The 21612-nt window shown below is 39.8% G+C and overlaps 1 protein-coding gene across 5 annotated transcripts in view; it reads right to left on the minus strand.

Annotated features, from left to right (window-relative positions):
• The window catches only part of LOC138367385 (uncharacterized), a 232858-nt gene that overhangs the window by 150056 nt on the left and 61190 nt on the right, over positions 1 to 21612 (minus strand). For all 5 annotated transcript variants that reach the window (XR_011229356.1, XM_069328980.1, XM_069328984.1 and 2 more), the window contains one exon: positions 5119 to 5204. Coding sequence is in view for 4 of the 5 variants with exons in the window: in XM_069328980.1 (XP_069185081.1) it covers positions 5119 to 5204 (86 nt within the window). In the remaining variant the exon portion in view is untranslated. The remainder of the gene's footprint in view (positions 1 to 5118; positions 5205 to 21612) is intronic.

Consider the following 21612-nt stretch of genomic DNA (forward strand, 5'->3'; position numbering starts at 1 on the left):
GTTCTAGATAGAAAACTATCACCTGAGGACCACATTAAGAATATTGTGCAAGGAGCCTATGCAATGCTTTCTAACTTCAGAATTGCATTTAAATACATGGATGGCGATATACTAAAGAAATTGTTCATGACTTTTGTTAGGCCAAAGCTAGAATATGCAGCTGTTGTGTGGTGCCCATATCTTAAGAAGCACATCAACAAACTGGAAAAGGTGCAAAGACATGCTACTAAGTGGCTCCCAGAACTGAAGGGCAAGAGCTACGAGGAGAGGTTAGAAGCATTAAATATGCCAAAACTAGAAGACAGAAGAAAAAGAGGTGATATGATCACTACGTACAAAATAGTAACAGGAATTGATAAAATCGACAGGGAAGACTTCCTGAGACCTGGAACTTCAAGAACAAGAGGCCATAGATTTAAACTAGCAAAACACAGATGCCGAAGAAATATAAGAAAATTCACCTTCGCAAATAGAGTGGTAGACGGTTGGAACAAGTTAAGTGAGAAGGTGGTGGAGGCCAAGACCGTCAGTAGTTTCAAAGCGTTATATGACAAAGAGTGCTGGGAAGACGGGACACCACGAGCGTAGCTCTCATCCTGTAACTACACTTAGGTAATTACACTTAGGTAATTACACACACACACACACACACACCTCATAGACCTGTATCATTGACGAGTGTAATAGTGAAAGTATTGGAAAAACTAATCAAAACTAAATGGGTAGAACACCTGGAGAGAAAAGATATAATATCAGACAGACAGTATGGTTTTCGATCTGGAAGATCCTGTGTATCGAATTTACTCAGTTTCTATGATCGAGCCACAGAGATAGTACAGGAAAGAGATGGTTGGGTTGACTGCATCTATCTGGACCTAAAAAAGGCTTTCGACAGAGTTCCACATCTAAGAGGTTGTTCTGGAAACTGGAAAATATTGGAGGGGTGACAGGTAAGCTTCTATCATGGATGAAAAATTTTCTGACTGATAGAAAAATGAGGGCAGTAATCAGAGGCAATGTATCGGAATGGAGAAATGTCACAAGTGGAGTACCACAGGGTTCAGTTCTTGCACCAGTGATGTTTATTGTGTACATAAATGATCTACCAGTTGGTATACAGAATTATATGAACATGTTTGCTGATGATGCTAAGATAATAGGAAGGATAAGAAATTTAGATGATTGTCATGCCCTTCAAGAAGACCTGGACAAAATAAGTATATGGAGCACCACCTGGCAAATGGAATTTAACCCTTACACTGCTCAGGGGTCCTTGGGACATTTACACCCCTGTGCGCAAGAAAAAAAAAAATTCAAAAAAATTTTTTCGTCTTCTAAACACGTTAATTTGTGTCCCCTGAGCACGGAAAAAATAAAAAAAAATCGTAGGTGACATATTTTGGGCGCAATTAACCGAGGAAGTCTGGCAAAAAGTGGGCGTTGACAGAGCGGTCGTCAGACCCGGTCAGCGTCACCCGCGTTGACAGATGGGAGTTGGCACAAAGATATTATTACCTAATTGTTTCAATGTCTCCGATTTATTTTTTCTTAGTTTTTTTGCAGTAATATTATTCAATAGTGTGTATTGTAATATATTTATATAATAAAAGTGGTTAATAATCGCTATACTCAAAAGTATGATGTGCTTATTAGTGATTCAATTATTATGTTTATAAAACTATAAACAAATAGTTTTGCTGCTATTACACACTATACACAGGTTATATATAAGTATTGGCATGTTTTGGTCACCATAACGAACCACTAAGTTGGTATTGAGTCGAAAAGCAACGAGGAAGTTACCGCCACACACCAGCCAGCCACTCGCTGCCACTCCCTCAACACACGCACTAAACTTTCTCCCCCAACAATACCATTTGTGGTGTTATTACACTATATACAGACGTTATATGTAAGTATGTATATATTTTGTTCACCACAACTGTACAGCTAAGCTGATATAGTTAGTTCAGGCACTAAGAGTCGTCGCTATACACAGATGGCGGCTGGCGGCTCCCTCACTCTTTCAAGATCACACGCACTAAACTTTCTCCCCCAACAATACCTTTTGCAGTGTTATTACCCTATATACATATATTATATATAAATATCTACATGTTTTATGCACCGTAACTGTACACCTAAGCTTGTAGTGCGCCCAAAGAGCATAGTGGCCACCCTCTAAACAGCTAGACAAATCATGCAGACGACGTCACCTCCGTCACCCATATGGCTCCTCCCAGCATAATCCTTTTGCTGTTATTACACTAATACACACATTATATATAAGTATCTACATTTGTGTTCACCATAGAGAACCACTGACCTGGTATGGTAAATGCAAACAATAACAGGTGGCCACACAGTCAGTAAACGATGCTGTCTCCCTCCGTCTCTCAGCATCACTCCTCCCACAGCGCTAATTATTACAACAATCCTGCTATTATCACAACCCTGGTTATTTATATCACAGTCATGGGTCATCTGTAATATTGTTATCGCTAAATAATAACAATTATATATTTATTTTGACATTTTTCGGCGATGCTGTGGTCACAAGCTGAACATCAATGCTGTTCGCTCATGCTGCGTGCGCCGGCCTTGGTTGCTCCAACAGTACTGTGCCTCTCACACTTGAGAATATTGCCCACGATTTTTTTTTTAAATGGCATCTGTTTACAAGAGCGCTGAGGAAGCTACTGTGAACCCCGTGTAGCCGCGGGCCATTTGAATCAGGCCTGGCACCCTATGGCGTATATATACGCCATGCGCACCATGGGACATGTTACTCAGGGCGTATATATACGCCATGCGCAGTTTAAGGGTTAATGTTAATAAATGTCATGTTATGGAATGTGGAATAGGAGAACATAGACCCCATACAACCTATATATTATGTGAGAAATCTTTAAAGAATTCTGATAAAGAAAGAGATCTAGGGGTGGTTCTAGATAGAAAACTATCACCTGAGGACCACATAAAGAATATTGTGCAAGGAGCCTATGCGATGCTTTCTAACTTCAGAATTGCATTTAAATACATGGATGGCGAGATACTAAAGAAATTGTTCATGACTTTTGTTAGGCCAAAGCTAGAATATGCAGCTGTTTGGTGCCCATATCTTATGAAGCACATCAACAAACTGGAAAAGGTGCAAAGACATGCTACTAAGTGGCTCCCAGAACTGAAGGGCAAGAGTTACGAAGAGAGGTTAGAAGCATTAAATATGCCAAAACTAGAAGACAAGAAAAAGAGGTGATATGATCACTACGTACAAAATAGTAACAGGAATTGATAAAATCGACAGGGAAGACTTCCTGAGACCTTGAACTTCTAGAACAAGAGGTCATAGATTTAAACTAGCTAAACACAGATGCCGAAGAAATATAAGAAAATTCACCTTCGCAAATAGAGAGGTAGACGGTTGGAACAAGTTAAGTGAGAAGGTGGTGGAGGCCAAGACCGTCAGTAGTTTCAAAGCGTTATATGACAGAGTGCTGGGAAGACGGGACACCACGAGCGTAGCTCTCATCCTGTAACTACACTTAGGTAATTACACTTAGGTAATTACACACACACACATTTTCTGCATTTTCTTGGATTGTCGGAAAGCCTTTGACACAGTACCGCATAAGAGGCTGGTACATAAGCTGGAGAGACAGGCAGGTGTAGCTGGTAAGGTGCTCCAGTGGATAAGGGAGTATCTAAGCAATTGGAAGCAGAGAGTTACGGTGAGGGGTGAGACTTCTGATTGGCGTGAAGTCACCAGTGGAGTCCCACAGGGCTCTGTACTCGGTCCTATCTTGTTTCTGATATATGTAAATGATCTCCCAGAGCAGAGGGTATCGATTCATTTCTCTCAATGTTTGCGGACGATGCTAAAATTATGAGAAGGATTAAAACAGAAGAGGACTGTTTGAGGCTTCAAGAAGACCTAGACAAGCTGAAGGAATGGTCGAACAAATGGTTGTTAGAGTTTAACCCAACCAAATGTAATGTAATGAAGATAGGTGTAGGGAGCAGGAGGCCAGATACAAGGTATCATCTAGGAGAGGAAATTCTTCAGGAATCGGAGAAGGAAAAAGACTTAGGGGTTTGATATCACGCCAGACCTGTCTCCTGCAGCACATATCAAGCGGATAACATCAGCGGCATATGCCAGGCTGGCCAACATACGAACGGCATTCAGAAACTTGTGTAAAGAATCATTCAGAACTTTGTATACCACATATGCCAGGCCAATCCTGGAGTATGCAGCCCCAGCATGGAGTCCATATCTAGTCAAGGATAAGACTAAACTGGAAAAGGTTCAAAGGTTTGCCACCAGACTAGTACCCGAGCTGAGAGGTATGAGCTACGAGGAGAGACTACGGGAATTAAACCTCACTTCGCTGGAAGACAGAAGAGTTAGGGGGGACATGATCACCACATTCAAGATTCTGAAGGGAATTGATAGGGTAGATAAAGACAGTCTATTTAACACAAGGGGAACACGTACAAGGGGACACAGGTGGAAACTGAGTGCCCAAATGAGCCACAGAGATATTAGAAAGAACTTTTTTAGTGTCAGAGTGGTGGACAAATGGAATGCATTAGGAAGAGATGTGGTGGAGGCTGACTCCATACACAGTTTCAAGTGTAGATATGATAAGAGCCCGATAGGCTCAGGAATCTGTACACCTGTTGATTGACGGTTGAGAGGCGGGACCAAAGAGCCAGAGCTCAACCCCCGCAAACACAACTAGGTGAGTACAACTAGGTGAGTACACACACACATATACATACACAATTCTTTTTTTACACAGGTGGGTAAAGGAATAGGTGAGTTCTGACTGCTGTTAGAAAGCTTAGAGCTTTCTCTTACCACAACAAATCTCAAGTTTGGAACATGACCTGCCCATCAGTTTACAATCGGTCCCATGCTGTTTGAATATGGGCCAACAATTACAGATTGGTATTCAGTCATTCCGCCAGGGCATGAACAGAAAAAGTTGCCCGTAAAACGAAGGGCAAGAATGCTAGCACTATGGAAACCAGGGTTAACTTTAAACACAAACAGCACAAACAAAAACAAGGCAAAAGCATGTTTATGAAGCATGAACATAAGGAGTACCTTACCAAACATATGACAATGAGTCTTGGTGTAGAGTAGTCCATATAAGATGCCTCGTACTCATACCCAGGTTCAGAATTGAACTCTTTATCTGAAAATGGATAGAAGTTTATACTATTGTTTTCATTTATATAAATACCATGTTTAAATAATGTGATGTAAGAAGTAGCACAAATCAAAATGTAGCTGGTAGCCTACTGCTACCTATGAATCTTGGGAACAAGTCTGCCAATATTGGTTATTCATGCATTTACCCCAAGGTACCAACTTACTAGCCATCCAGTAACACTACACCAGCATTGCTGGACGCTGACACACTAATGGTAAATTCAGGAGATTAATACACTGACACCTCGGCATTATGAATGCCCCTATTTACAAACTTTTCGGGTTACGAGCCCAATTTCTCTGAAAAATCCGAATCGGGTTACGAACTTTGCCTCGGTAAACGAAGTTTGTTGATACGCGTATGGCCAACTTAGCGCGCGGTGGCACGGCGATCGCGCCTCAGTTTACCAGTGCCTCCCGCCTATTGACGATCGCGCCTGAATTCTTTGTAAAGAATTATTTTTTTCGAATTTTTGGTTATTTGAACATAAAAGTACAGCACTGTAGTTATTACTGAAAACACATGTAAGAATGACCATATAGGATAAACAAGACATCATTTGTAAACATGAAAATAGTACACGGGTTGTTGAACTAGCTAGGCAGTACAACAAATCTATGTCAATGATATGCACTGTACTTGCTAAGAAAAAGGACGTTATGAGTGGTGAAGTGGTAAAAGGCTTATCAACAATCACGAAACAAAGAACACAAACACTTGATGTTGAGAAGTTGTTATTAATTTGGATACACAACAAGGAGTTAGCAGGTGATAGCATTTCAGAGGCCATTATTGTGAGAAAGCAAGGTAACTGCACGAGGCACGAAGAACTTTTAACCACAGTACTACGCCAACCGAGAAAACTCGGTCGGTGGGAAACGCCTTTTGAATATTTCATCCCCATTCGTGAGTGGTAAATTGTGTACGAAATGGAATCTTGGGACCTCCAGTGAGAAGCAGCCATCTTGAAAAAAATTCACAGAATGGCTAGTTCACTAGTCACTCTTCCAGAATGACAATCTCTTCTAGTGAGGGACCTTACAAAGCAATCTGTTCAAGACTACCTTATAAATTGATCTTTTCCTATAATCTTTTAAAGATTACCTTACACTTCACAAGCTTGGTTACACACCACCTACAGGTACTAAAGTCAAGGGTGCACGTGAGTGCATTATTTGCGAGCACACAGAATGAATAAAAAGTGTGGGGGGAGGGGTGGAGTAGTTAACCCTTAAACTGCACAAAACGTTACATGATGTGCAACATTGATGGGGGTATAATTAAAAAAATATTTGAATTATGTAAAAATTACTCAAAAATGTTAAACAAATCTTCAACTTACAGGGGGTACCTCGGTTTAAGAGTTTAATCCGTTCCTGGAGACGGCTCGTATTCCGAAAACTCGTATTCCAAAGCTAATTTCCCATAAAAAATAATGGGAAATGAATTAATCCGTTCCCGACTACCCCAAAAACCCTACATCAAACTAAATTTTTATACCTAATTCATCTAAATAAACCTACAAAACTATGTTCAAGTTATTACTTACCCTTGCTGATGAATGCTGTAGGCATATGGAAGATGGTGAGGAGGGGGGAGGAGGAGAGGTGTTACTGTTTGGAAGGGGAGTCCCCTTCCATTATAACATCAGGCAGTGAGGACTTCACTGGTGAGCGCACACTGGCACATTTTGCCAGCATACCACTAGGACTTGTTTGTCTTACTAAGAATCTCTCTAAAGGCACTTGTTTTTCCCTACATTTTAACACTTGTCTGTAGTAAGACATCACATTGTCATTTAAAAGGTCAATGCAACGGCATGCTACAGCTTTATCTGGGTGAGTTTTTTCAACAGAACTTTGCAGTTCTTCCCATACTTCACACATTTTCTTAATCAAGAAGGGACATCCTCTACTGCCTCTACTCACAGCTATTTTCTTAGGTTGAACCTTATCAATGGCCTTCTTGAGACCCATGGCAAGATATATAATAACTTTTATCTCTCTCTCTAGGTCGGCCTGAACGTGTATCAACAAACTCGCGTTCCGAGGTAACCCTCGCCTTCCGAGAACACATTTTCCGAGGAAATCCGACTCGTATTCCGAAAAACTCGCATACAGGGACACTCGTGTTCCAAGGTACCACTGTATTGGCTTCAGCTTCGTGAAACTTTCATCAAAATATTTTCAGAAATTGATTTTAAGCGAAAAAAAATAAAGTTTTGTTGATAAAGAGAAATCCTCCTATTAACTGGAACGGATGGATAATGCAAAAATAAAGAGATGCCAGCACCTGTCCGATACACAAAAGAAGAAGAATAGAAGAAAGAAGTGTCCACAAACTGGATATACAGCTGGTGTCTGTATAGCATTGGCAAGTAATACATAATAACTCAAATAATAATGAGTAATTATGTTATGCTCTATTTTGTTATATCTATAAATAAAAATGTAAATGTTCGTTTGTTCAAAATCGCTAATCTCCGAAAGTTCTTCACCGATTGCTTTGAAATTTTCACACAACGTTCCATTCGCATCCGAGCGGGTTTTTATATACATACAATGTTGATATCACGTCTGTGACGGGAAAAAATCATGCGTTTTTGAAAAACTGTTTCACGTGAGGGAAATCTTCGAAACCGCTTTACCAATTGCTTTAAAATTTTGACAAAATGTTGCATTTGAATAGGTGCGTGTTTTTATATGCCTACTATATACATGCCTCACCTGTGACAAGAAAAAATATGCTTATTTTGAAAAACACGCCATCTGTTGAACTTAAGAGCAACACATGGTGTAATCTCCGAAAGTTCTTCACCTTTCCTTGAAATTTTGACAACGTTCCATTCAAATATGCACCTATTTTTATATACCTACTACAGTGGCACCTCGACTTACGATTGCCCCTACTTGCGATAATTTCGAGTTACGATGTAAATTTCATCAAAAAATGCGACTTGACATCCGATGGTGTCATCGACTTATGATATTTGTTGGCACACGTTCGGGTCGACCGAGCACGTGGTTCCTGGTCACGCGGCCGACTTGCCTCAGTTTACTACAGCTGCCTGCTTAGTGATGATCGCGCCTATAAGAAATTTCTCTTTTGTGGTGATTTTTTGCATTTTGAGCATTAATTATTATATATCATGCCATGAGTCCCAGGAAAGTCAGTGGTAAGGCTCAACATACGAGATCCAATGTAAGGATGACCATAGAGCAGAAACAAAAGATCATTCGTAAATATGAAGATGGTGTGCGGGCTGTTGGACTGGCTAGGTAGTACAAGAAATCTCAGTCAACGATATCCACCATACTGGCTAAGAAAAAGAGACATTATGGGTGCTAAAGTAATGCATTATATACAGACAAATGTTAAAACAAAGGGAAAAACAAATGTCTTGACAAATTTGTAGTGACACAAACAAGCACTGAACCACAACCAGGTCCTAGTGGTATTCAGGCAAAACGTAGGAGAGAGAGAGAGTACCCCAGAGAAAACATCACTGATGTTTTCATCAGGCAGTTTTGAGAAAATTGCCTGATGTGATAATGGAAGGGGACTCCCCTTCCAAACAGTAACAACTCTCCTCCCTCCTCATCACCATCTTCCATATGCCATCAAGAGCCCTCCATAAAGGTAAGATAAACTTAGATACTGTATTGTAGTTAGAAAAAACATTGTATTTAGTATAAAATGTATTTGTATGTTAATATTTTGGAGGGTGGGGGAACGGATTAATTCAAATCCCTTTATTTCTTATGAGAAAAATCGCTTCGACTTACGATCCGTCTCTGGGAATGGATTAGCATCGTAAGTCGATGCCCCATTGTATATACAAGGTACATTCGGTTTATGAGATGATCTCGGTGGGTGGTGCACAACGCGCCTCGGGGCTCTCATTTATTTATTTATTTATATATATACAAGAAGGTACATTGGGATTGTGAGGATACATAGCATAGTAATTACATTCTTCTAAAGCCACTAGCACGCGCAGCGTTTCAGGCAGGTCCTTAATCTAAGAAAATTTAAGTAGGTAAATATTAGCAAAATTTATAAAAATGATAAGTTACATAGCAAGAAAAAAATAAAAGATGAGAGAAAATTGTAGGTATTTTAAAGCACATAGGTAGCTCAGATTGATTGCAATGACAGCTTGAATGGTAGTTTAACAAAAATTAGTAGGCACAATACAGCATATGGCTAGCACATAAAAGAAGACAGTAATGAACACAATGATAGAGTGGTTTGGATTAAGTACATAAAGATTAGGAAAGTGGGTAACACTAGATACAGAGTAAATTTAAAGTTCTGTGTAGGAAACTACGAAGATGAAATTAGATACTTATTGGTTTTGTTTTTGAATGAGGCAAAAGTTTGACAGCTTTTCAATTCACTAGGGAGTGAGTTCCATAGACAAGGTCCCTTTATTTGCATAGTGTGTTTACACAGATAAAGTTTGACACTGGGGATATCAAAGAGATATTTATTTCTGGTGTGATGATAATGGGTCCTATTACATCTGTCCAGGGAGAGTTTCAGAGCATGGTTTACATTTAAGAACAGGGTTTTGTAAATGTAGTTGACAAGAGAATGTGTGTGGAGGGAGTTAATATTTAGCATGTTAACCCTTAACATGCTCGGGGTTTAACACTTTCCTGGATTTTCGACTTGGAATTACGGGCATTTTCCCTAACTGCTTGTCAGATCACGACGCAAATTTACGGTGCGGTTTAAAATATTTGTAAAAAATCCAGTTTAAATCCGATTTACTTGGGGTTTGTTTCAAACTCCGCACCATGAAATTCCCGTTCTCTCGGGTAGGCCGCAAGTTACGTCGGCCTACTGGGTCACGTGACAGGCCCATTGTTTTGTTGTCACGTGGAGCGATCGGATCTCTCTCCCCTCGGCCGCCAAACTCGCACGTTTTCAAGGATTATTACCCGTTTGTGTGTGTTTATAACCCACTAAATTCATCAATAATGGATCCAGCACCAGGCCCAAGCGGTGTTTCGGCTACAGGAGCCTCAGAATCAAGTGGAAAAGACAGGATTACCGCCATCTATAGGAGGTTTGCTGGTATGAGGCTCACTCCCACCAAGATTCCCAATGTCTTGGATGTCTTTGATCAAGCTGAAAATGAACGAAGTGATGCAGAAGGTGAGGATGTAGAAGAAGAATTTGAAATTGGGGGCCGTAGACCCTTTGGGGATGACTCAACAGAGGACGAGACTGAAAGCCAAACTGAGGAGGAGGAGGAGGGGGCACCAGCACCGCCGCCTCTCACCACAAGGCGCACACGTGGTGCGTGCACTCCTAAAATCCAGCCAAGTAAACGACATCCTACTCGTCGTTTGAAAATAACCCCATTTGTTGATAGTGGTAGTGATTCCAGCTTTGATATATCAGGTGAGGATGAACCTAGTGACGAAGATGAGGCACCCCAGCCTCCTCGCAAACGTACGTGTCCAGTACGTACTCGCAAGCCTGGGGCCAGTGGTGGGTGGCTTGAGGACAATATTCCACCAGTGTTCGATGATTTTACTGGAAGCCCAGGCCTAAAGATTACAAAACCAAGTAGTGCACTTGCATATATTCAGTTGTTTATTACTCGTGCGTTGATTCATTACTTGGCATATGAAACCAATCTGTACGCTTTACAATTATTCAACCTGGCTAATGAAAATGTTGTTGATATTTGGAAACCGGTGAAGTTGAAAGAAATAGCCAGAGTCTTAGGACTGTGTATGTTGATGGGAGTAACAAAAAACCCCACTATGCGCATGTATTGGCAGACAAATAAACCATGGCATACAAGATTCTTCAACATGTTTATGACGAGCAGAAGGTTTCAGCACATAGGTCAGTTTTTTCATGCGTTCAACAGCAATGAGGTGCCAGTGGACAATACAGATAAATTGATCAAAGTGAGACCAGTGATGGACTACCTAAGACACCATTTTCAAGAAGTTTATTACCCAATGAGAGAGTTGTGTTTGGATGAAGGCACAATGGCATGGCGAGGCCGGCTGTCGTTCAAAGTGTACAATCCAAGCAAACCAGACAAATATGGCGTCAAATTTTATATGCTAGCCAAATCAACATCTGGCTACATTTATTCATTTGAGGTTTACTCTGGCATTGGTAGAACAATCATTGAAACAGTTACTAGTTTGATGCGGCCATTGTTGAACAAGGGGCACCACCTCTATATGGATAACTATTACAACTCAGTTACCCTTACAGAGAAGTTGCGAGAAGTGGGAGTGTACACCTGTGGAACAATTAGACTCTTATGTGGCGCCCCAAAAGACCTGCAACAACTTGTGAAGAGTAAGATTGATGTGGATACCACAGTCTACCGCCGCAAGGACAACACCTTCATTCTGCTATGGAAAGACAAGCGAGTTGTCTCTATGATTACCAACCTACACAATGCAGACACAAAGAAAGTTCAGAAAAGAAAACGAGTTCGCAGGGCAGATGGAACAGTAAGACTACAGCAGGTTGTGGTGAACAAACCACAGGCAATTGTTGACTACAATAAGTTCATGAAGGGTGTTGACCACTTTGATCAAATGGTAAAGTATTACCATTTCGCCAGGAAATGTCACAAGTGGACCAAGAAAATAACATTTTATTTCTTGCAAATGGCATTGCAAAATGCTTATGCATTGTACAAGGCCAACACAGATGATCGAAGGAAACTAACTCTGCTCCAGTTCCATGAAGTTGCTATTTGGTCTTTATTGAAATTTGACAAGGCAGAGTGGCCTGCAACAACTACACCATCTCCACATCTAGTTCATGCTCCAGACATAAATGATGACACTGGTCCTGTGTATCCTGCTGCTGACCCGTCAACACCTGGCCCGTCGGGTGTAAGGCGCCCTCTCTTCACGTCTACACCTAGTGCTGAAGCTGAATCTGATGAAGATAATTCATATTCCACATTAGTGTTTGAAAACAATAGTGAGAGTGACGATTCAGACAGTAGTTTATTGCCAACCCAGAGACAACAGCGACGTGTTGTTATAGCAGAGACTCGCCTGAACTATAAATTGAAACATGAGCTGGTAAAAATCCCCAAACGTCGCAGGTGTGAAGTGTGTTCAAAGTCGGGTATCAGGAAGGAAACTGGTATAGCGTGCAAGACATGCGATGTTCCACTTTGCGTCATACCTTGTTACACCACTTATCACAGGAAAAGGGTGTATTGGGTGGACAAGAAATAACCACCCGCACCAGCTTCACTCCACCTAGGAACATCTGTTGAGCAACTTCAGGAATCAGTACCTGAAGGAGGTGGAGTGGAGATAAAATACTCAACTTATTTTACTACAATCGTCTTTGCTTTGGTAAGTACACATAATTGTCTTAGATTGTTTCAGTATTGTAGTCTATTTTCTTAGGAATATTTTGATACCTAAATGAGAACTGTAGCACGAAAACTAAAGTAAGTATACACGAAACAAGAGAAACTTTTTTGGTGGGTGTTGCGGGTGTGAGTTGGAGTGTCAAGAGCGGGTTCCGGTTGTGTGTTTTCCGTTATCTCTACAGCTGTGAATTCCAAGGAATTGTATTTGATATGCATATGTCTGTGTAGGGAATTTTATTCCGAACACTATACAAAAAAAAAAAAAAACGGTGTGAAACAAGTATAAACTTGAAAAACATGAGCAAAGTAAAAACTTTTGACGCTCACGGGTACAAACACGCGTAAGATTTTATTCGCCGCAAATTTATTTGACGCTGTGTTGGCCAACTCTACCCATGTTCTTATACAACTTTCTATTGCGAACACATTGCTATAAAAATGAAATACGTAGCTCCAGAAATAATGTCAGGACAGTGAAATAAGTATAAACATTCAAAGCGCTGCATCACACCAGTGTCGTCGCTGCTGAAATCACGGCTAACGCTTCGCCCAGTTCCCACACTCGTGCGGGTCACCCGATACCATAATTAGACATTGATAGGCATATGTCTGGGTGGGGAATTTTATTGCGAGTTCAGTGATATCAAAATGAGCGCTGTAGGATGACTGAAGCTGGCAACAAACGAAAGAGTATGAATATTTACTTCCTGTTTGGGTGTCACGGCGAGTCATCTTTGTGTTTATTTACTTCGTGGTGGGATACCAAATGCTTGGGTGACATTTTATGCATATGATCTTGTAGAGAATTTTATTGCCAACGCATTGATACCAAAATGAAAAACGTAGCTCGAGAATTGATGTTAGGAGCGTGAAAAGATTATAAACTTTTTTGTGTTTACGCTTGAGCGCCCAGAACGCCGCGCGCACAACCCGCTTTTTTTTCCAGCTAGTGCCACGCGCACTAAAGTGTTAATATCCTGTCATCCCCACAGGCGCATGTAATTTTGAAAAAAAAAAAATTATTTTTTCTTTCTAATCTGTTAATTTGTGTTCACTGATCACGGGAAAAATAATAAAAAAATTGTAAGTGGCATATATTGCCCGCTATAGGGTGGGGAAGTCTGGCAAATTATAGACGCTGACTCAGCGTGCGTCCCAGGCGGTCTGTTGTTCGCAAGCCGTCAGGCCAGAGTTGCCACAAAGAGATAATTACCGAATTATTTCAATGTCTCTGATTGATTTTTCATACTTTTTTGCTGTAATATTATTCAATAGTGTGTAGTTTGATATATTTATATAATAAAATGAGTGAATCGTTGGTGTACTCAAAAATATGGTGTGCATATTGTTGATTCAATTATGTTCATCAATCAGTGAACAAATACTTTGTTGGTTATTACACTATAAGCACAGGTTATATATAAGTATTTGCATGTTTTGTTCACTATAACGAACCACTAAGTAGCTATTATGAGTCAAAAAGTAATGAGGAGTGACCGCCGTGTACCAGCCAGCCACTCCCGCCCTCCCTCCAGTCATCTGACTCACCCTCATTCTCCTCCCACAATAATGTTTTTGCTATAATTCACTATATACAGACGTTATATATAAGTATCTACATGTTTTGTTCACCATAACTGTACATCTAAGCTTGTATGGTGAGTAAAGGTACAGAGATGTGGCTACTCACACAGTCAGCTGATCGGCGGCCGCCCTCAAGGTCAGACGCACTAATATTTCTCCTCCAACAACACTGTGTGGTGTTATTACTCTATATACACACATAATATATATAAATATCTACCCGTTTTATTCACCATACTTGTACAAATAAACTGGTATGGTGCCCAAAGACCATCGTGGTAACCAGTAAACAACACCGTCGTCTGCACGGTGGCGTCGTGCAGACGACGCCACCGCCCTCACCAAAATGGCGGCTCCAAACCTTCTCTTGCTGTTTATACCCTCTATACGCACGTTATATATAAGTATCTACATTTGTGTTCACCATAGCGAACCACTAAGCTGGTATGGTGAGTGCAGTCAATAAAAGGTGGCCACACACAGAAGACATCGCCACCACCCTCCCTCCCATAGCATTACACCTCCTTCCATGGCGCACAGCGCTAAATATCACCACAATCCTGCTATTATCAGAACCCTGGTCAGTTTTATCACAGTCAGGGGTCTTCTGTAATAATATCATCGCTACATAATAGCATGAACAAGTATAATTTGGCATTTTTAGGCGATGCTGTGGTCACAAGCTGAACAGCAGTGCTGTTAGCTCATGCTGCGTGCGTCAGGCTTAGTTGCTCACTCAATACTGAGACCAATAACACCCGGGAGTTTGGCCCACGATTTTTTTTAAAATGGCGTCTGTTTACAAGAGCCCTGATGAAGGTGTGGTGAACCCCGTGTATCCGCGGGCTGTTTAAATCTTGCGTAGTACTCCAACACATCATATGACGTGATGCGCACTTTAAGGGTTAAGGGATTTAAACAAGGGAGCCGAGTGTTGTCTGAAAGCGGAAATTATTATTATTCTGATGGCAGATTTTTGCTGGGTGATGATGGGCTTGAGGTGGTTTGCAGTGGTAGACCCCCATGCACAGATACCATAATTTAGATAGGGATAGATTAGAGCATAATATAATGAGAGGATACTCATAGGTTTAGCGTATCATTCAAAACTCCCACGGCTACACGGGGTTCACATCAGCTTCCTCAGGGCTCTCCTAAACAGATGCCATTATTTTTTAAATTGTGGCCAACATTCCCAGGTGTGCGGGCCTCAGTACTGAGTGAGCAACCTAGGTTGGCACATGCAGCATGAGCTAACAGCACTGCTGTTCAGCTTGTGACCACAGCATCGCCTAAAAATGTCAAAATATATGTCACTGGTAGTATTTAGTCATGATAGTATTACAGAAGAGCCTGATAGTGATGAAAACTATGTACAATGTTCAGATATCAGTGATTGGGGGATTGGGTAGCACTAGATACAGTGCAAGTTTCAATCACTAGATAGGAAACTATAAAGATGAAATTAGGTACTTTTTGGTTTTGTTTTTGAATAAGACAAAAGTTGGACAGCTTTTCAATTCATTAGGGAGTGAGTTCCATATACTAGGTCCCTTTATTTGCATAGTGTTTACACAGATTAAGTTTGACACTGGGGGATATCAAAGAGATGTTTATTTCTGGTGGTGTGATGCCAAAACATTTCTTCAGTTCAAAATTCAGTTGAAAAATTCCTCAAGAACAATGTAGGGTAACAAGCTGCCGGCTTCCTGTCTCCATCAATGCCAGTGTATTGGCCCTCGGGTAAATAATAATAACCACTGTAACCTTGTCCAAATTTATAACTTTTTAAACTAAGAAATTTGTTAATGTACAGTACTTTTTTTTATCAATATTATCCTCTATTTCACACACAAATGAGTTCACTATGCTTTGTAGTTTGTTACCTGTATCACTGTTGTTCTGTATGACATCACATCAATGTTAATAACTATAATGCGTAAGGCTTTTGACACTCAACCACCAAAACCTTCTTCTTAAATTACATCATTATGGAGTTAGAGGACACTCCCTGCAATACCTCAAATCTTACCTTACTGACAGGCTCCAGTATGTTTCTGTGAATAATTCAATTTCTCCCACCCTACCCATCAACATTGGTGTTCCTCAGGGCAGCATACTTGGCCCTCTTTCTCATCTACATTAATGACCTTCCAAATGCCTCCAACACCTCAAACCAATTCTATTTGCTGATGACACAACCTTCGTTTACTCCAGTCCTGACCCCCCTTGCTCTAAAAGCCACAGTAAATACTGAGCTAAATAAAGTCCATCTTTGGCTAAATGCCAACAAACTCACCCTTAACATTGACAAAATTTTCTATATTCTGTTTGGCAATAAATCCTCTAATCAAATAAATCTCAAAATAAACAATACCCAAATTTGTAACAAATTAGATGGCAAATTCCTTGGCGTGCTCATTGACCACAAGCTGAATTTCCAGGGACACATTCTAAATATATCAAAAAAGTTTCAAAAACTGTTGGCATTCTTTCTAAGATCAGATATTATGTACCTTGCCCAGCCTGTAACACACTATTACTTCCTCATCTATCCATATCTCAACTATGGTATTTGTGCTTGGGGTTCTACTTCCCAAAATCATTTACGTCCTCTAATTACTCAACACAAAGCTGCTATTAGGACAATATCCAACTCTGGCCCCAGACATCACTCGGTACCCCTACTCAAATATCTCAGTATGTTAGATATTAAGTCACTGCACATTCTCTCATGTGTATTATACATATATAAAACACTGAAGTGTAATGCCAATCCTGACCTCAAAAGCTTCATTGAAGGTTGTAACAGAACCCATGAGCACCACACCAGAAATAAATACAGTTTTGATATTCCAAGAGTACGACTTAACCAAACTAGAAATGCTCTACAAATCAAGGGACCCAGATTGTGGAATGACCTTCCCAACCATGTTAAAGACTGTACCTCTCTCAACCAGTTTAAGATAAAAACGAAGCAGATTCAGATTCAGATTCAGATTCAGATGTTTATTCAGGTAAGGTATATACATACAAGTGATGTTACATTAATGGATTGATATATAGATAGAGCTAGTACATACAATGCCTAAAGCCACTATTACGCAATGCGTTTCGGGCAAGAAAAACATTAATATCTAGAACTTAATACTAATTGAGCATAAAGAATAAAAAGTGTTGAGAACAAATACAAATAAAGATAAAAAAAAAAAAAAAAAAAAAAAGGGGGAACATGACTGAAAAAGCAGCACAAATACAATCAGATAGGTTGTTATCAAGCAAATACAATAATACAATAGGTTGACAAACAGTGTTGATTAAAAAAAAAGAAAATAACAGACATGGGTTGACAATAGAGGAGTGAGGTAGATTACAGGGAATTTATTAGGTAGTGTTTAGTTTTTATCTTAAACTGGTTGAGAGAGGTACAGTCTTTAACATGGTTGGGAAGGTCATTCCACATTCTGGGCCCCTTGATTTGCAGAGCATTTCTAGTTTGATTAAGTCGTACTCTAGGAATATCAAAACTGTATTTATTTCTGGTGTGGTGCTCATGGGTTCTGTTACAACCTTCTATGAAGCTTTTGAGATCAGGAGTGGCATTATAGTTTAGCGTTTTATATATGTATAATACACATGAGAGAATGTGCAGTGACTTAATATCTAACATATTCAGAGATTTGAGTAGGGGTACCGAGTGATGTCTGGGGCCAGAGTTGGATATTGTTCTAATAGCAGCTTTGTGTTGGGTAATTAGAGGACGTAAGTGATTTTGGGTAGTAGAACCCCAAGCACAAATACCATAGTTGAGATAAGGATAGATAAGGGAGTAATAGAGAGTCACCAGGGCAGGGCGTGGTACATAATATCTGATCTTAGAAAGAATGCCCACAGTTTTTGAAACTTTTTTTGATATATTTAGAATGTGTCCCTGGGAATTCAGCTTGTGGTCAATGAGAATGCCAAGGAATTTGCCATCTAATTTGTTACAAATTTGGGTATTGTTTATTTTGAGATTTATTTGACTAGAGGATTTGTTGCCAAACAGATTATAGAAAGTTTTGTCAATGTTAAGGGTGAGTTTGTTGGCAGTTAGCCAAAGATGGACTTTATTTAGCTCAGTATTTACTGTGGCATTTAGAGCAAGAGGGTCAGGACTGGAGTAAATGAAGGTTGTGTCGTCAGCAAATAGAATTGGTTTGAGGTGTTGGGAGGCATTTGGAAGGTCATTAATGTAGATGAGAAAGAGGAGAGGGCCAAGTATGCTGCCCTGAGGAACACCAATGTTGATGGGTAGGGTGGGAGAAATTGTATTATTCACAGAAACATATTGGAGCCTGTCAGTAAGGTAGGACTCGAGGTATTGTAGGGAGTGTCCTCTGACTCCATAATGATGTAATTTAAGAAGAAGGTTATGGTGGTTGACAGTATCAAAAGCTTTACGCAGGTCCACAAATTACCCAACAGGGAACTCATTTTTATCAAGAGCTGTATGAATCGAGTTAAGCATACTAATAAGTGCATCGTTAGTGCTTTTTTTGGGTCTGAAGCCATATTGGCAAGGGCTAAGTATATTGAGTTTGGCTAGATATGAGTAAAGCTGCTTATATATTAGTTTTTCAAAAATTTTTGACAAGTTTGGCAGGATTGATATAGGTCTGTAGTTGTTAACATCTGTGGGGTCACCACATTTGTGGACAGGCGTTACTCTCGCTTTTTTTAGAATATCTGGAAAGGTTTGGAGTTCAAGTGACTTGTTGAAGAGCAAAGCAATAGCAGGGGCTAAAGATCTGGAGGCTTTTTTGTAAATTAAAGTTGGTATCTCCTCAAGGGCACCAGACTTGGTTTTAAGGGAAAGGATTATCTCATTGACGTCAGTGGAGTTAATAGGCTTTAGGTACAGAGACTGTGGATAGTTACCTGTAAGATAGTCCTTAATGTCAGTACTGGAAGATGGAATATCATTTGCAAGGGATGAACCAATGGAAGGGAAGAACCTATTGAACTCAATAGCAGAATCAGAGGCTGAAAGCTGACCATCGTTATTAGACAAGAGAGTCGGTTTGTTATTTAAAGATTTCTTTGATCCCAATATTTGTGAAATTGTGCTCCAAGTTTGTTTAATGTTGCTCTTTATTTGAGTAAATTTATCTTCGTAGTATTTAGTTTTGGCTCGTCTAATTATCTTAGATAGCAATAATGAGTAATTCTTTGAGAATTCTTTGGAGACGGTTCCTAACCTATACTTCTTCTCAAGGTCGTGTTTTTTGTTAATGGATTTCAGTATTCCCTTTGTAAGCCAAGGATTGTTAAGCCTTTTGCTTGTGACTTGTTTTGTAAGCCTAGGACAGTGGGTGTTATAAAGGCTAAGAGTTGTTTGTAGAAAAGATTGCACTGCTAGGTTGATGTCCCCTATGTTACCTAACTCGGACTCCCAGTTGACATTATCAGCAGCAGTTATAAAATTGTTTATAGCAGTTTCATTGTGCAGCCTAAAGCTTAACTCCCTTGTTTCTAGAGGTGGTTTGCTAATGTTAGTTAAGAGAAATGTGGGGTAATGGTCTGTAGTGCTATCGGTGATTATACCTGAAGTAAGCGGAGAGGTTATGTTGGTCCAGATGTGAACTAGAGTCGTGGCAGTGCTATCAGTGATTCTAGTAGGTCTAGTGATTAAGGGTATGAGGAAGCAGGAATTCATACAGTTGAGGAAGCTAACAGCAGTAGGGTGTTCTGGCTCGCAGAGGTCAATATTAAAGTCCCCTGCGATAATTAGGTGGTTTTTGTTCAGTCTGTTATCAAGTATTAGATTTCTAAGGTTTGAGTTGAATTCAGACACATCAGTGTTGGGAATTCTATAGACTGCACCCGCAGACAGGACAGACTCGGCACCCTTGACTCTGAAGCTGGCGAAGATATACTCCCCATAGCAGTCTCTAGTTCTAATTTCTTTTAAGCATGTTAGTTCTTGGTGGTAGTAAAGAGCAGTGCCACCACCTCTCTGAAGTTGACGACAGTTGTGAATTGCTGAATAGTTAGGCATGTTAAAGAGTTGAGTAGTATCCTCTTTCAACCATGTTTCAGTAAGTATAATAAAAGAGAATTTGTTGCCAATAGTTTCAATCAAGGCACTAACATCATCGAAGTGTTTACCTAGGGATCTAACGTTCAAATTGATTACAGAGATATTGTGATTATGAGTTAATACATTGTTTACATCATGTGCTGCAAAATATCTGCAATTTAGATCATTAAAGTGATTATTGTCATAGATAGTGGATAAGAGGTTATGTTCTGGGTCTATACTTGTCTGCATAAAAAAAGCTGATTGCAGAATCAGAAATAAGTAGAAATAAGCTATAAAATAGGGAAAAATATATACACAATACTGTACAAAACAAACACAAAAGGGGCTTACAGGGGTACAATGGAGTAAGGGAGTATGGCTAGGCTAGGCAACCTAGGCAATAAATGAGATTAAAGAAAAAACATATAAACATGGACTATACAAAACACAAGATATAGAAATACAAAACAAAAAATATAAGCAAGACTAAGCAATACAAAAAACAAATTGAGCAAAAATGAAAAAAAAAAATGAGGTAGATTGCTTACGAGTACTCTCAGGTACACTGTAAGTAACAATTTGCAATTTGAGATGCAGGCAAAGCCAGGGGTACAATGGAGTAAGGGAGCATGGCGAGGCTAGGCAACCTAGGTAATAAATGAAATCAAAGAAAAGTTGAATAATAAACATAGGCAAATTTAAGCTAATGATTAATAACTATAGATAGTTCAGTAATGTCTGTATAATTAAAAAGACCTGCACAACCTAATAAATTTCCTGTAACCTACCTTACCCCTCTATTGTCAATCCATGTCTTTTTTTTAAAACAACGCTGTTTGTCGACCTAATTGTATTTGTGCTGCTTTTTCAGCCATGTTCCCCCCTTTTTTATCTCTATTTTTATTTGTTCTCAACACATTATATTCTTTATACTCAATTAGTATTAAGATTTAGTCATTAATGTTTTTCATGCCCGAAACGCTTTGCGTAATAGTGGCTTTAGGCATTGTATGTACTAGCTCTATCTAGTACAAGGATCTAGTACAACTCTACAAGGATGGGGGTATACCGTCAACTGACTTAGAAATGGCAAATGAATTTAATAGTTTCTTTTCATCGGTTGGTGCTAATCTTGCCAGTAAAATCCCACAGACTCAGACACATATTAACACATATCTCTCAGGCAGCTATCCAAACTCTCTTCTCCTTTCACCAATCAGCCCGGCAGATGTTGTGTCCATCATACATTCTCTAAAAACCAAGGCAGGGAACACCAGTGAAATTCCGTCCATTGTGTACAAGAGAGCCTCCCATGCCCTTTCCTCACCCATAGCACTACTGTTCAACAAATCTATAGAGTA

Source organism: Procambarus clarkii, chromosome 3 (assembly GCF_040958095.1).
Source record: "Procambarus clarkii isolate CNS0578487 chromosome 3, FALCON_Pclarkii_2.0, whole genome shotgun sequence".
In the NCBI taxonomy this organism is placed as follows: Eukaryota; Metazoa; Arthropoda; class Malacostraca; order Decapoda; family Cambaridae; genus Procambarus; species Procambarus clarkii.